At 47.2% G+C, this 17,339-nt stretch overlaps 1 protein-coding gene across 9 annotated transcripts in view; it reads right to left on the bottom strand.

Annotated features, from left to right (window-relative positions):
* Window positions 1-17,339, bottom strand: part of OGDHL (oxoglutarate dehydrogenase L) — a 2,607,259-nt gene that overhangs the window by 1,344,098 nt on the left and 1,245,822 nt on the right. For all 9 annotated transcript variants that reach the window (XM_069610806.1, XM_069610810.1, XM_069610809.1 and 6 more), the window contains one exon: window positions 10,843-10,995. In XM_069610806.1, the coding sequence (XP_069466907.1) occupies window positions 10,843-10,995 (153 nt within the window). The remainder of the gene's footprint in view (window positions 1-10,842; window positions 10,996-17,339) is intronic.

Raw genomic sequence — 17,339 nt, 5'->3', positions numbered from 1 at the left:
ATTTGTCCTCTCGGTCTGACCATCGGTCTGAGGATGGTGACTGGTCGATAATCTTACGTCGATCTGCGCCATTTGACAACATTTGCGCCAGAAGTGGGAAATGAATTGGCTTCCCCGGTCAGAGATTAGTATAGATGGGAATCCATGTAGCCGAACAATATTTTCGAGGAATTCTTTGGCTAGGACAGAAGCTAAAGGTAAACCTTTCAAAGGAATAAAGTGGGCCATTTTGGAAAACAAATCCACAATTACCAGAATAGTATTGTACCCCGAACAAGGAGGCAGGTCCGTAATAAAATCCATTGATAGGGTGTGCTAGGGTGCTGGTGGTATGTCTAGAGGTTGAAGGAGACTGGCTGGTCTTTTCTTTTGACTTTTATTTTGGGCGCAAACACCACAGGGCATCACAAAAGATTTAACATCTTTTCGCCAAGAGGGCCACCAAAATTGTCGTTTCACCTTTTCCTCTGTCTTGGCAATACCGGGGTGTCCCTCTATTAATGTATCATGATAACCGGAAATAACTAGTTCGTGTAATTCCTTATGTGGCAGGAATAAGCGTCCTTGGAAATAAGGTAAACCATTATCTATGGTAAAGTCTGATCCCTTTTGTATCCATTCCTGTAAGGTTGTAGGGTCCAGGAGTTGTTTCACTCTGGCTTGAATGTCTTCAAGCGTATGTAAGAAGTCATGCCTAGAATCCTCTGTTGGGGAATTATTGGTACTGGTTCTGAGTTTGTATCAGATTCTCCCATTCCAATTCGGGATAAGGCGTCTGCTTTGCCATTCTTGCAGCCAGGTCGATAGGTAATCACGAAATCAAATTCAGCGAAAAACAAAGCCCATCGGAGCTGCCGTGATGACTGAGCCTTGGCGGTTTTCAAATACTGTAAATTCCGGTGATCAGTGATCACTGTGATGGTATGTCGAGTGCCAAGCAGATAATGCCGCCAGGCTTTAAAAGCGGACTTAATGGCTAACAGTTCTTTGTCTGTGATTGCATAATTAACCTCGGGTGCCGAGAATTTTCTGGACCAAAATGCTACGGGATGCAGTTGGTTGGTTTCGGGATCTCTTTGGGACAGGACAGCTCCCATGGCTAGGCTGGATGCGTCAGTCTCGACGACATAAGGGAGATCTGGACGCGGGTGTTTCAATATAGGTGCGGTGGTAAACTTAGCTTTTAAATCCTGAAAGGCCTGCTCGGCTTCTTCAGACCATTCAAAACGTTTATTTTTCCTCAAGAGTGCAGTAATGGGTTGTACCACGCGTGAAAATTCCGGGATAAACCTGCGATAGAAATTGGCAAAGCCGAGCATGCTTTGAACCCCTTTTACAGAGCTAGGTGATGGCCATTTGAGGATGGCATCCACTTTTCTTGAGTCCATTTGGACTCCTTTGGGTGTCAGGATGAAACCTAGAAACTCGACTTCTGTGGTATGGAAAACACATTTCTCCAATTTAGCAAATAGTTTGTGTTGGCGCAGTTTTTCAAGTACTGCCCTGATGTGTTTTCTGTGATCAGATTCCGAAGAGGAGTACACCAGAATGTCATCGATATATACGACAACACAAACATCGATGAGTTCCCGAAGGACATCATTCATGAAGTATTGGAAGGCAGCCGGCGCGTTACACAATCCGAAAGGCATCACCTGGTACTCGAATAATCGGTATTTAGTACGGAAGGCAGTTTTCCATTCGTCGCCTTCTTTAACTCGTACCAGATGATAAGCCCCCCGGAGATCTAACTTGGTGTATATGCAAGCGTCCTTCACCTGGTCAAGGAGTTCAGGGATCAGAGGCAGAGGATAACGGTTTTTAACCGCTATCTGGTTCAATGCGCGGTAATCGATACAAGTTCTAATGTCGCATTCTTTTTTGGGCACAAAGAACAAAGCCGAGGATGCCGGGGACTTTGACGGGCGAATAAAACCATTAGCTAGGTATTGATCCAAATATTGTCTCAAATGCAGATTCTCAGGTTCGGTAAGGGCATAAATCCTGCTACAAGGGGGTTGTGCACCGGGCACCAGATCGATTTGGCAATCGTACGATCTGTGAGGAGGTAACGTGTTGGCCTGTTCCTTTTGGAAGACGTCCTGAAAGTCTTGGTATTCCGGAGGTAGTTGCATGGAGGCAGAGGTTACAGATGCTAGATTAATCTTCAGGTTTTCTGGGTAGCAGGTTTGTGTACAATCCGGGAAGGTTATTCTCTTAGCTCGCCAATCAATTCGAGCATTATGTGTCTCTAACCAAGGGATTCCAAGAATAACCTGAAACTGTGGAGCCTTGATTACATCAAACACAACACCCTCCCGATGGCCGTCGGGACCAATAAGATTCACCTCAGTAGTGGAATGTGTTACCGGTCCAGAGGCAATTTCAGTTCCATCGACTGTGGTGATGACATCTTTGCTGGTTTTAGGACGGAGAGGGAGGTTAATCCTAGAGACCAATTCACGATCCACATAGTTTCCAATAGCCCCACTATCGATGTATGCCTTTATTGCATGCAACCGCTTAGGCTGTTCTGGATCTACGAGAACCATTGGCACAATGAAATGCGAGGTCTGAGAGTTAGTTTTCAAGCTCGGCAAGAGGACCCCTACTCTTGTCGGGCGGAGTCGTTTCCCGAAACAGAGTCTTCATGGTTTTTATCAGCGGCTCCTATCGCCTTTCGGGGCGGTTTTGCCGTGCAATTTCGTAGAAAGTGTCCAGAATTCCCACAATAAAGACATAATTTTAGCTGCCGCCTCCTTTCACGTTCCTTTTGAGTTAAGGGTCCTTTAACCCCTCCAATTTGCATAGGCTCAGAGACATCAACTCCCTTGGGATTAGCATGGGTCTTGACCAACACCCAGGTCTCAAACCTGGACCGATCTGCTTTTCTGTTTTGAAGTCTGTGATCCAATTGGACCACTAAGTCTATATACTCTGTGCATTCTTGGGGCGGATTTACAACTTGGGCCAAGACATCTTTAAGTTCTCCGCGAAGGCCTCGATAAAACAACGTGACTCTTTTATCCTCTGGCCATCCCGTTTCCACAATTAGTCTATTAAAGGTTGCAATATAGGATAGGAGGTCCTGATTGCCCTGTCGCAGGGATAGAAGTTCGTCATCCAGAGCCTGCCCCTGAGAGTATCGCGCAAATAACCTTTCCATGCTTGCTTGAAACCTTTGAAAATCATGGAGAATCGGGTCATCTTGAGTAATCAGTGGAACTGACCAATCGGCAGCGCAGCCGCTGAGATATGACAATACAAAGGCTACCTTGGTCTGATCATTAGGGAGGCCCCAGGTCTGCATAGGAAGTGCAAACGACACTGATTCATGAATACGGCGAATCGTTTGGGGTCCCCAGCAAAGCGTTCGGGTGGGGCCAGCGGCATGTTTCCAGGTAGATTAATCTGCACAGGGCTACTGGAAACCACAGGAGCGGGGTCCCCTCCGGAACCGGGTAGAGGAGTTTGCCCAGCTTGACCTTGCAAAAGCTGTCTGGCCAGGTCATCAGTTGTTTCCTTTGATATTATTAATTCCCTCCTGAGGGCATTAGTCTCTTGACGAGCGGCATGTACTTCGGCCCGTAATTCCCCCAGTAATTGGGCCAACTGATCAGTCTCAGAACTTTCCATCGCGCCTGGGTGGGAATTTGTAGGAAGTCTTCGCGTTCTGTTACGCTCACCTGACTCCCACGGAGGCGCTGGCCTGGTTCGCGCTGCTGTGACCTCTTCTAAGGTGATGCGCAGGGTTCGGAAGACGGACTGGACCGGGCCCCCAAATCTGGCTTGTCTGGCTCGCAGAAGTATCCTTCTGTAGGCGAAAATAGGGGATTAACTGTCTGCAGGGTAATGCAATCTGCCTCCCACTTTCCCTTCTCACCCTCCTCGAAACCCTTCTGTGATTTTTCGTAGCATCTCACCTTAGGGTCCGGAAGGACGAGCTCTCCATCCTGCTTCTGATGCAGGGGCGCGTTGATATCCAGTTACTTCACTGGATTTTCGGATTGGTGAGAACCAAACTTGCTTGGCTTCCAGGTAAGTTTTTTGGTAAGAGGTTCCCCTTGTGTCCATGCATTAATGTACTAATGCTAGTGTCTTTTTCCCCATAGGGGCCGGGGTACGGAATGCCGGGGAACAGGCACCGACCCGAGATGAGAGGGAGAAATCCTTGTAGAAATCAGGTAAGTCTTTAATGAGCGTTTTTTGGTAATGTCTTTTCATTCGCTCATTAACGCTGATGTCTCTTTTTCCCCTTAGGGGCCGGGATCCGGAAATGCCAGGATGCGGTGCGGACCCGAAATGAAGAGGGAATGAATCAACAGGTAAGTCTTAACATGGAGATTTAGCTTTCCTTATTCCCTTCTCTCTCTCACCTTTTGTTCTGGTCTTTTTCTCCCTAGGCGCTGGGGCGTGACTGCGAATCCGGATGATCGCTGCTGAACATGGAGGCGCCCTGTAAAGGTGAATGGAATGCGGCGCTGCAGCGATCGATGCGATGAGCATTTAAATTAAAGTCTTCCTTTTCAGGATTGTCGGCGAGATGTCTCCGGGATGCGGATTTAGCAGGTAAGGACTTTTCCTTCTTCTGTCCTCTTCTTCTCTTCCTTTGCAGGTGATCCAGGATGCTGGCAGGCGTGGCAGAAGTCAGGATGCAGGAGCAGACACGGTGAGCGTCCAGCTGCTAGATGCAGAACAACGCGAAGCACGTGTGGCTGTTCGGGTGGGGTTTAAATAGCCTTGGAAGAAGTTCCAGGTATGTATCCTTCCTCCAATCAGGTATGTATTCTTCCCCAACCACGCCCGGATGGTAAATTAGTCCCACAGGTAAAGTAGTTCCTTTCAGGCCTCAAGGAGGCCGGGATCCTGCAGCATGGTCTGCATCAGGTAAGTGCACCCAAGCACTCCCATAATGAGCCTGGCGCCTATGGCGCCAGGACTGATGTCTTTTATGAGCCTGGCGCCATAGGCGCCAGTACACTGTCCAAAGGGCCCCTATATGGGGTTGCTGGGTCCTTCCTTGGGGACTGGATGTCCGCTTTCGGGGACGCAGGGCTTGAACCGGCTCCCCGGGAGCGGGCATCATGACACCGAGGCTGAAGTCGCTGAAGAAGATTGTGGCTTGGATTACAGTGATGCTGCCACCATCACTGAGGAATGTGGTTGGGGGTGCGCCAACAAAAAGAGGGTGTACCCTTTCGAATGCCTGTATTTAGTGGCGAAACACCTATTAGTAGGCTGAGTAGAGTGCAGCTTGAGCCAACCTTTTTTGACAGGCGTTACTACGTCCTTCTGAAGTGGGATTCCCATTTTGGCAGTAGAGCGTAGTCTGAGAAATTCATCCAGTACCCCCACCTCAGGTTGCTCGACCTGTGGCTGCGAGATTCCTAGGTACTCAGCCAGGCCCCCAAGCCGCTCGTGAAAAGTTTTGGCTGACGATGGAGGGTCCGGATCCTCCTCCTCGTCTGTGTCCACTGTTGTGTCCTGCGGTTCCGAGTGAGTCGGTGGAGAGATGGGCGCAGGCAGCTGTGGCGTGCTGATTATCAGTGATAGAGGCTGCTGAGGTGGCAGAGCCAGGGCTGCCGTGACTGGTACCGGCATGGGAGCCTGGGGCTGAGCTGGATCCAGGGACGGTGTGGCCGTGGGTGTTTGCAGCTGTACAGGAGGGAGCATGTCCCTGAGGATGGTATTCATCTGTGGTGATCTCATGAGTGCAAGGAACTTCTCGAAGAATCTGTCTACACAGGCCGGAGGGGTGCCTGATGGTACAGGTATAGGGGTCAGGCCCCTGAGGTTGCTGTGTCCTGGCCGTGCCCTGTCTCGCTGTATAGGGTGAAGTATACCTGTCCTGAGAATTGAATGGATAGGATGTGGACCAAGTGAGAGGGGTTGACCAATCCCACCTGGAAGCTTTTTCGCCTGCCTGGTCTCCGAAGGGAAAAGGCGTCGGGTGAGCCGCCATTTTGTCTGGCCTGTCGGACTATTTTGTTTTGCTCCGTGCCACATTCCTGCGTTGTGGAACTTGCTGAGCTGGGACCGGCTTCCACCAGTAAGCTGATCGGTGGTGGTTAAGGCCTACCTCCACCTCAGGATGGGGCCTGGTGGACAGAGTGCCCTTGGCAGTGGTGCCGGTAGTGCTACGTGCAGGCGCCCCCTCAGACATGGATCCGGTGTTAGGGCGTAGCCCCTCGGGTTGGGACCCAGTAATAGAGCCTTGTGGCCCCTCCGCGGTAGCACCGGTAGGATCTTGCGACCCCCTCAGCCTGGTGGCCAGTAGCTGAAGCAGTCTCAGTGTTGTTGCTGGTCTTAGGAACTGTTAGGTCCCTCCCGCTTGGACACTTCCTTGTGAAGGAATCACCCTTGCGGGGTACGGAGGAGCACAGGACACCTACCTTGGGCCTGGTCGTCTGCTTCACAAACGCTTTGAGGTCGTGTGGTGGCGATCCTCTGAAGAGCTCCCGCCACCTGGCTAGTCGGTTCTTGAGCGCACACAGAATCAAGGCGTTGCACACGGTACAGACTTCCCAGCCGTGGTCTGGGCCAAAGCAGCGGAGGCAGAGGGTGTGGGGGTCAGGCGTTGGGAAGGGACCCTCGCTGGCTGGACACCTGCTGAAACCCGCCGTCGTCGACATGCGCTTGGGAGGAGCGTGGCACCAGAGGACCAAGCAGTACCTGATAATTGAAAAGAAAAAAGAAGACAAGACTACTTCTCCGGTGAAGAGCGTGTGGAATTACTAGGCCGGTGCGCTAACCCAGGAGCGCTGGTGAATGCAGTCCGTTTCCGTCGACGCGGAAAAGAGGACTGAGGAGTGGCGCTGGTGGGCGGAGTCAGGAGAGCTTATGCTCCCAGGGCTGCACCCCAGCGCGAATCTGAATTTAAAGGGGAACATGATTTTTCTGGTGAAAAAGGTTCTGTCTACTATCCATAGAGAGGGACGCCCCATACAGTATGGAGGAAAGGGGACGGGACGTAGGAGTACAATGAACGACCAGAGCAAACCTTGCAGTGCCCTGAAGCGTCAGCTCTTTTGCTTCGGAGCTTCACAGTGGAGATGCCATCTTCTTCGGGCTCTGGAACGCCCCCCTCCCACATTCTTTTAATCACAACCTTTTTGCCCTAGTTGTGGAATCAGATGATAAACCCTTTCTGTCTCCCCTTCATCCTTACCCCTCTTGATTTTTTGCCTAGTAGAGAAGGACCATTTAAAGACATCAAAGCCCATCTGCCCCTTCCCCAACAACAATTCACAAATACAGCTTGATTCGATATACAAAACAACCAAGTTGGACCTTATATAAATACGGGAATTCATCTACCTCAATGTCCCTTGAAAAGACATTCCTTAAGTTTAACACATGAGAGAACAAATCTAGAACATTTGCTCAATTTAAAGTTACTGGGTCATTCAGATTCAAGATCTGGTACAAGGCTATTGTCACACTCTGCCTCTTATCTCACCTGTTTGTCCTTTGAAGTCTTCTTTCTTTCTGGTCGTTCGGGACTTGTACAAGTATGGACGAGTATCCTCTGTCGCCAGTGTGCAGACCGGATACCAGCCTCGAAGAGATGGTAGACGTTCAGAATTCCAGGAAGGGTCAGGTGAGTGGTGATCTAAAGTCCGGGAAGGGTCTGGGAACCAGGAAGGAATCAAGGGACTTGCACAGTGCCGAAGGCAGAATGCGAGAACGGTACGGACCAGGACCGAAGGCCCAGGAAGGAAGAGGTTCGAATGATTCCACAAGCGGGAAGCGCGAGGAGCGGTACAGATGGATACCAGGAAGGAATTAGGGAACCGCTGACAAAAGGGGGGTTAGCACGGGAGTAGAGGAAAAATCTGGGTACGCACTTGCCGGTAACTCGGAAAGGTAGCGTTGAGACGCACAGAGCCGCGGGGGCGTGTCTGTTTTCTAGGAAGTGGCAGGTCTAGCTAAAACACTAGACAGCGGGCTTCTCAATGGCACCGGCCATGTTGGTAGAATAGCAGGCACGACATTGCGGTGCTTGATGGACCATGTAGGCGAAAAGTGCCACCTCCAACAAATGTTTCAGTTGCGTCCCTGGATACACTTTTTTCCGTCTTGCCTCTCAAACTACAATATCACTTCATGAATAGTTAGCGGATAAGCTAACATTGTTGCCAAAGTGAGCCCTTCAGAGAGCAAATCCGACAAATCGAATAGATCAATAGATTTGTCTTCCACCTTCTCATGCTTGTTAGTAGTCATTGTGGGTGCTCTACAATCCACAGGCTCTACAACCAGCCTCCTGATGGCACGCCTTATTAAAAAATGGCAGAATTGACCCTTGACAACCCTTTGCAGGAGCCCCCAAAGGCACCATTCCTAATGTTCAAGATGGCATCTTCTGCGTAGGGTGATTGCATTCAACCATCAAGACCCCAGAACCACGAGGTACACCTTCCACTATTGGTTACTCATGGGAAGACAACACCTGATTTTTCAATTTCAGAAGACATTTTCTAGAGCCATAATTCTTTGAGACTTTAATTGATTTCATATTCTTTGACTTTTTGGGCAGAGCCTCCTTCCATTTGTTGATTTCACATTTAGGTGCTGCAGCATGGATTGGCAGCAATCTAGATTCCGCAATATTCGCTGTATAGGTTTCCAAGCTCAAACCTTCCAAAGGATCTTCATACTCCTTCAGAATCACTGAAGGCAGTTGTAAAGAAGTCTCATTGGCCCCTAATGGCCCAGGGGAGCCACTCAAATGAGCACACAACCCTTCTGAGAATTGTAATGGAGTCTACTACCCCTTTCACTCCTCAGCAAACGCTACATGCAGACTCATCACAGGGATTAATGGACTTCTCTCCATCGTTAACAATTTGTCTAGATGTCCCACGTGACCCCCATCATGCACATTGGAACCTATATTACAACTTAAGTTAAGACATTTCCAAGACGCAGTTAAGAAACCTTCTGTAAAACATATCTGTGCACACAGTTCCTTTAGAATGACTCTGACCTCCTTTACTTCTGCGTTAAGATTTTCACAACTTCTCTCCTATAAGTTCAAAATGTGTGCTCAGGCAACGGGAGATTGCATTGCCCATCAGGCACTTCGGAATCACGGGAGATCGTATTGCCCATCAGGTATTTCGGATTCTCCTTGTAAGGACTCTTCGATATAAAAAGAGAGTTTGTGTTTTGCTGGGCTCCTGTTGGCGTAGAAGTCAACTCTTCATTTATGCACAAACTAGCATTAGCTTCCTGCAACATACTGTTTCTTCCGGATAAATCTGGTTAGGCTTCTGATGAAATAGGGAGGGTTTGAGGCCTATGCAGAGTTAGGTCAACCCGGCCATCCCACAAAGGACTTTGCTGTCCCCAATACAAGTGAAAGATTTAGCCTGGGATATTTGGGAGATGGTATGGTTGGTGCACTAACCCCCTTCATTTGCTCTTCCAGTCCCACAGGGTCACTCGATCCCCAGCATGGTTAACAGTCTTGCTCCAGAGAGTATACACTGGATTAAATTAAGAGGTTACCTCTATCAGGGTAAACATCACCACGGCCGGAATCGAAGTCACAGCACTTTGCGCGCTTCATGCGGCTTTGCTATTCAAATACTGCCTTCCCCTTCCTCTTCTTGCGGCATCGCACGTAGATCACTGAAAACCGAGGAAGGACTCCTCGTAGTTCCTAACGACTCACAGTAGCACAAACACAGATCAGCCACAGAATGTAGGTCCTGCAGCCTGTCAAACAGAGACCAGTAGCAGTAACAGCACTTCCAACTTAGTGGAGGAATTGATTTTGAACTTAATAACCTTATCAACAAGCAATTCTCCTATTACCTAAAGTACCATCTTCAGTTGTGCAATTTGATTTGGTTCACCTTTAATTAAATGTAATGTCTGCCGTCAACTGCTACCCTACTTTTATTGTGCCTTGAATTGTCAACTGTATTTTTTGTTGCACTGCTTAACATGTATTTTTGAGGTCTTTAACTGAGTATCCCTCCTTCCCTGCCACCCCTTTTTCTCCCCTGTATTTGCACTTCTTTCCCTCCGCCATTCATACTCCGTTGTTGGAGGCCTTAATGTTTTAATGAACTTTAACTCTACTACTCTATTTAAAATGAGACAGTGCTGTTTCATGTTTGTGGGTATTCGTATTTACATACCCGTTACGCTCTTACGTAAAATGGCAATGACACTGTATTTAAAAAAAAATGCATGCTTCAGAAGGCACCAACAGCCAATGCTCACCATCACCCCAGACTTTGTGTTTTTTTCTGCTAGTGCTGTTTTTAGTGTTCTACTGTAATGTGTTACTTTGTTTACAGATCATCACCCTTTCACTCACCCTGGTGCTAATTTTATTATGCTTGCTTTACTTTAATGTACCAAGCTCTGAAACCTATGGGTAATGGAAGAATCACATAGAATACAAATACAATATGGCCATATGTTATTTTTGCTTATGTAAGAACACAATAAACTGATCACCTTATACAATAAAAAGGCACTCTGCCACAATGTAATACTATCTTTTAACAATATTCATATTACGTCAATGATCAAAAACATATCCATACCATATTGTGCCACAAAGAAATGTTGTGCACAATAACCATATATTTAGATCAATTTTTATTTCACATAACATTCATATAGGAACACAGATAACTCAAGCTATGCTCCATTTGAAAGAAAATCTGTAGGATAAAAACAAATGATTAGGCATGAATAATCATGCAGGTCAATAAAGTCTTTAGAAGCGTGATATTACTTCACTAAACAAACAATTAATACTAGAAATCCACAATGGAAAATCAGTTATATACAATGACATTATATATTATGCACAAATACCTCAAACTCTTGCAGGGTTACAGTCCCATCTGCAATTAGTTTGTCAGCATACTTTTTCAGCACAGGGACCTGCTTGTGAATCTGTTTGTACATTAGAGGTTGCGTGAACATGGGTTCATCCATCTCATTGTGACCACTCCGACGGTAACAGACCTGCAGAGATAATACATAAGGGTTATGGGGATATGGCTCTCTATTAACAATACTGCAAAAAAGGCTGTGAAATGGCCACTGAGGCGAGTTGTGCAAGATGCTTTGAAACATCCCTTCATTGTAAAGAAAATAGTTATTAATATTGTTGAGTAGCACCAAATGTAACACAAGAAAACAACAATGTTGCAGTATAGTATCAGTAATATGCTCCCAATCGGGTAGCTAAGTTAAAAGGTGGAATTGCCTCCACTTGCTTCCAAGTGTGCCAAAGAGGGTAAGCCATGCATTACTCACCGTAATAGCATTTCTGAAGATTGTATCTGCTTAGATTCACATGCTGTGCAGATAGTCCAATATCCAGTGGTAACCGCAGAGTATTGCATCTTGTCTTTCGAGGATCGAAAAGGGACGTCGACATGGGCGTACTTGTAACACTACCCCTAACGTGATGCGTAGTGTGCCCAAAATCCCTCACGTGTCGAGGTCCCTCCGATTGTATTTATTCTGCCATGAGGGAGCCTAATGACTGTGGTGAGTGAGCACATAAAAGAGAGAAGTAGTAAGACGTCTATGTTCCTTGCACCCGAGCGGGGAGGAAGGGTGGGCACATGTGAATCTAAGCAGATACAATCATCAGAAATGCTATTACGGTGACCAATGCATGTCTTCTGATGCTTGTTAATCTGCATAGAATCACATGCTGTGCACAGACTTGCAAGCAGTACCTAGAGTTGGAGGTGGGTTGTGAGAAGGAACAGTAGTGAAAAGATGTCTTAGTACTGCCCGTCCCACCTGAGAATCAGACCTAGAATGAGTGTTTAGGCAATAGTGTTTTGTAAAGGTGTGTACAGAACTCCAGGTTGCCGCTTTGCAAATGGACTCTAGGGGAACATTTGCAATGAATGCTATGGAAGCCCCAGTGCCTGGAGTAGAATGCACTCTAGGCTTGAAGGGCAGTTCTCTGTTAGCAAGAGTGTAACAGAGTATGATGAATTTGACAATCCACCTAGAGATAGTAGATTTGGAGACTGGGTCTCCTTCTCTACCTGCTACCACAAACGAAAAACTGATTTGTCTTTCTTAGTGGTCGAGTTATTTCCATGTAAAACATGACTGCTCTGCGTACATCAAGTGTGTACAGGCTTCTTTCTCCCATGTTTGAGGGGTTCTGAAAGAACGTTGGTAGTTCTATGGATTGGTTCACATGGAACTTTGAAATGAATTTAGGCGCAAACCTAGGGTGAGTGCGCAGAACCACCTTATCTCTGAACTGTTACAAAGGGGTCTAGAACTGAGATCGCTTGTAGTTCACTTACTCTCCTAATGGAAGTGATAGCTATTGAAAAGGCAGTCTTGTAGGTGAGATCTTTGAGACTTGCTTTATGCATGGGCTCGAAAGGCGATCCCATAAATCTAGTCAACACCACGTTCAGGTCCCATCCGGGAGCTGGGTTAGAAATGGGAGGGTGAATTCTCTTTACTCCCTCCATGAAAGTCTTAATAACTGGTATCTTCCACCAGAACACCTTCTGTTGTGATGTGGTGTAGGCTGAAAGAGCAGCTAAGTGAACCTTTAGAGAGTTAAAGACCAGGCCTGAGTCAAGTAAATGAGTCGGGTACAAAACAATATGTGTAGGAGAGCACTCAATGGGGTTGATGCTCTTAAAGTTGCACCAGATAACAAACTGCTTCCACTTACTGGAATAGCAATATCGAGTGTTAGGTTTTCTCGCCTCCCTGAGTATGGCCATACATCTCTGAGGGAGTTGTAGGTGCCCAAACTCTATGACTTTAGAAACCAGGCCGCTAAATTCAATGTTTGCATGCATGGGTCAAGTGTCTTTCCTTTGTCTTGCAACAACGTGTTGTACTGGCAAGGAAGTTTCATCGGAGGAGATAGAGACATCTCCATCAGGTGAGCGAACCAGGGTTTGCGGGCCCACACTGGGGCCGCCAATATCATTGTGACTGGTTCCTGGTGCAACTTGTTGAGAAGGGGAGTCGGGAGGAAAAGCGTAAACAAATTTCCCTGACTATGTTATCCAGAGTCCCTTCCCCTTGGAACGGTTCTGGGGGTACCTGGAGGCGTAATCTTGGCATTGAGCGTTCTCCCGAGTTGTGAACAAGTCGATCTCTGGAAAACCCCATTCCGCGAAAACGTTGGAGACGATGTCTTCGTGTAATCGCCATTCGTACTCTATTGGAAGTGGGAAATCTCTGCTGAGTAAGTCTGCCAGAATATTGAGTTCCCCTGGAACATGCTGAGACAGCAGAAACATGTGTTTGAGAGCCCACTTCCAAATGTTCTGGGACAGTTTGGACAGCCCTGGAGAGTGTGTGCCCCCTTATTTGTACAGATAGTACATGGCCGTGGTGCTGTCTGTATGGATCAGGACCGTCTTTCCCTGCAGTTGAGTTTGAAAGGCTTTCAGCGCTTTGAATACCGCTAACAGTTCCAACAGGTTTATGTGGTTGGATGCTATGTCTGACGACCAAATTCCATGCGCTGTCTGTTGAAACAGGTGAGTTCCCCACCCTGTGAGAGATGCATCTGTAGAGTGGCCTCCACGACAGGGGTGGTGAAGGTTTTCCCTTTTAAGGGGTTCTCCCTCGACCACCACCATAGCGAGAGAACGAGGGCTGGCGAGACAACCACTAGATCGTCCCATTGTCCGCTGGCCTGACACCACTGGCTGTTGAGCCACTCCTGCATTGGACGCATGCACAACGCACGTGAGGAACCAAATAAATATATGACACCATCATTCCTAACTGTTGCATAGCCTTGCGTACTGTCACCTCTCGACTGGCTACATAGTGAGGGATTTGAAACAGCATGTTTTGGATCCTCTGGTTGGAGGGGAAGACGAGGCTGTCATTTGTTCGAATTAGAGCCTCTAGGAACTGCTTGACCTGACTGGGGTCTAGGCTGGATTTCTTCTTGTTGATGGAGAATCCCAGACTGAATAAAAGATCTACTGTTCGTTGGGTATTTGACAGACTGGTTTCGTAAGAGTCCCCTGTTATGAGCCAGTCGTCGAGGTAAGGATTAACTGGGATGGATTGCCTGAGCAGGTGTGCTGCTGCCACTGCTAGTACCTTTGTAAATACCCTTGGTGCGGATGCTATGCCGAAGGGTAGTACCTTGAATTGATAGTGTTTTTCTTGTATCATGAACCTGAGATATTTTCTGTGCGCCAGCAACATTGAAATATGAAAGTATGCATCTTTCATGTCCAGTGTTGCCATGTAATCCCCCTGAGAGAGTAGGGGAATTACCTCCTGCAGAGTGACCATGCAGAAATTTTGTGGCTTTACAAATTTGTTCGCTGGGCACAGATCTAATACAGGGCGCATGGTGAGATCCTTTTTGGGTACAAGGAAGTACACTGAAAAATACCTTTGTTTACCTGTGAGAGAGGTACGACGTCTATGGCTCCCTTTTCTTGTAGTGTCTCAACTTCCTGAAGCAGGATACGCAGATGGTCTGGCGTCAGTCATATTGCGCATGGAGGTCTGAACGTTGGGGACCGGCAGAACTCTATACAGTACCCGTGGGCAACGGTCTTCAGAACCCATGGTCTGTAGTTATCCCCTCCCATATCTGAAGGAATGATGTTAGCCGTCCCCCGACCGGGGAGGCATGGCAGGGAACCCAGATCTTCGGGTCATTTTGAACCTGAGACCGGGGAGCCTCTGGGGGTAGAGTTCTGGCCCCTTCCTTTCCCATGACGCTGACCCCTTTGGGGATACGGGGTGGTGTATCCGCCATTTCCTTGTGGAGAGGACCAATTATTTCCAGAGGTGTACTGGTTTTGAGGGAAGCGTTGGCCACAAAAAAGGTGTCTGGACCCAGTTCCTCGCCTTGTGGAGGGCTTTTGTGTGATTTTATCTATCGTCTTCAGGGTGTCGTGCTTCTTCTTTGCGGTCTCGAGAGCTTCGTCAACCACTCTTCCAAATAGGGTGGATTGTTCCATGGGTTTATTAATAGGTGACGCTTCAGTTTCTGGATTGAACCCAGAGTTTCTTAGCCACGGGTGTCTCTTTAGGAGGGTGCCCTGAGCCAAAGATCGACCCGCTGTCTCAGCGGCATCCAAAGTGTTCTTGAGTATACTTTGGTTAACTTGTCTGCCCTCGGTTACCGTCGACAGAAGACGAGTCTGTAGCGGTTCAGGAACCTCCTGCAGGCCTTCCTGTAACATGGCCCATTGAGCGTCCGCCTAGCTGGCTAACAAAGTAGTATTGTTAGCAATGCACGTAGAAAAAGCTGCTCCAGCTGTGACCCTCTTTCCTAAGCCGTAGAGTGTTTTACACTCCTTATCAGGGGGTTCCTCCCCAGTTGATAGGGAAACCCCTGCCCTTTTCCTTGTAGTGGTCACCACCAGTGAGTCTGGGGTGGAGTGACCGCTGATATAAAAGGGATCAGAGGAGGAAGGCCAAAAAAGCTTTTCTATTCTCGGATTAACTGCTCTTGTAAGGGCAGGTGTTGATAAAGAGGGAGCCAGACGCTTTTTAATTGAGTTTAGAAGAGAAATAGCCTGGCTAGCCCGCGGTTTCTCTTTAAGAATGTCCTCTACAAAGTCCGCCTCGGGAACAGCTTCATCGGTGGCGATCTTGAAATGTTCTGATGCTTTGCGCAAAATGGCGTTGAACATCATTTGATCATCCACTGGAGAGGGCTGTCTAGTGGGAGTGGTCTGGGGGGAATCTAAACACAGGGCATCAGGATCTGGTGAAGGATTTGGAGACTGGCAAGGCTGCGGGTCACTCATATTCGGGTTTTCCCCCCACCCCTCTATGGGGGCATGCTTATCCTCAGGGTCAATGAAATTATCATCATTCTGAGTGTCTGCAGGAATTTCCTCCTCTGTGAGGTCGTGTTACACATCCTCCTCCTGAGAGGGATCAAAGAGTCTTGGAAATTTAGCCACAGGGTTGAAAGGGCCTTCTTCCCGTGGTCTTTTGAGGGTGGGTTGCTCTGAGAGGGTTACAAACTTGACAAGCCTCTCCCTACAACTCTCAAATGTTTCCCTAGTCCAAACAGAAGACCCAGAGGGGTCTAGAGGGTATCAGGTAATATTATCCCCACTAATAATATCACCAAATATATGGTCGTGGGGTAAAGCCATAGGCGATATTCTGAAACCCTGTGTTCAGCCAAATCCAGCTCTAACACCTCTCCAGAGCGAATCCTATGTGCCTTTATATTTAGTTTAAATGAAGAAGTGTCCAGGGTCTGCACTTGGAGTGGCTGTATTGTGGCTGAAACAATATATGAACCAAAAGAAGAAAAGTGTTGGTACTCCTGGTGCGATCCTCAGATAAAACAATAGTCAATGTTATTAAGAGAATCAATTTATTCCATGTATTTCTTCATACATTCTTCATCCTTTGGGCATTTGTTAATCTCCTTAAATAAAACCAGTATGTTCTATTTATTTCCTCATACATTCTTCATCCTTTAGGCGTTTATTAATCTCCTTAAAGAAAATCAGTTTGTTCCATGTATTTCCTCATACATTCTTATAGGCATTTATTAATCTCCCAACACGTGTTTCCCCATAGCTATTGCTATGGTTCTTCAGGAGAGATTTCCTTCTTTTAATTTCTTTCTCCTTCCAATTTTGTTTTGGTATAAATTGGTTGTTTTGGTTCAGTCTTTCATTTGACGAGAACAATTTGAATTCTTATTCTAATATCTTATATATTAGTTGATGAAGATCCATTTACAAGGTACGATTGCCTTGGTTCCTCCCGGAATGTGGTGCTAATAGCACCATGGCTACCTCCAATCTCGGAATGACGCCCTATGTCTCTGCTTGTACCAATTGCATACAAGTGAAAGTGCCTCGACAGAAGCCTCCTGGGTTATTGGTACGAGCAGAATTACCAAAACTACGGATTTCATTGTGGAACTACCTCCGTCGTCTGGGTTTACTACCATTATGGTAACCATTGACACTTTCACCAAAATGGCTAACTTTCTTCCTTTGAAACAGGTTCCCACTGCTTCCCAAATGTCTCAACATTTCTTACATATGATATTTGGTCTGCATGGACTCCCTTCAAATAATACCTCTGATAGAGGGACACAGTATACCTCAGCGTTTTGGGCTTCCGTATGTAATCTTCTTGGTATCCTGAGGGCTCTCTCCCCTGGCTACCACCCTCAGACTAATGGTCAGACAGAGAGTTTGAACCAGTCTCTCGAACAACATCTGCATTGTTTTATATCAGCCCTTTTACTGAGTTTGCCTATAATAACACCTTGCATACTTCTACCGGAGTCAGTCCTTTTTATTGCTGCTACGCCTATCCCCTGTGGCTGTGCCTACTGCCCATCT

The sequence above is a fragment of the Ambystoma mexicanum genome, chromosome 8, assembly GCF_040938575.1.
Source record: "Ambystoma mexicanum isolate Mex_15411 chromosome 8, UKY_AmexF1_1, whole genome shotgun sequence".
NCBI lineage: Eukaryota > Metazoa > Chordata > Amphibia > Caudata > Ambystomatidae > Ambystoma > Ambystoma mexicanum.
Note: the sequence above shows the minus strand (reverse complement) of the source record. Positions and strands in the feature narration are given on the sequence as shown.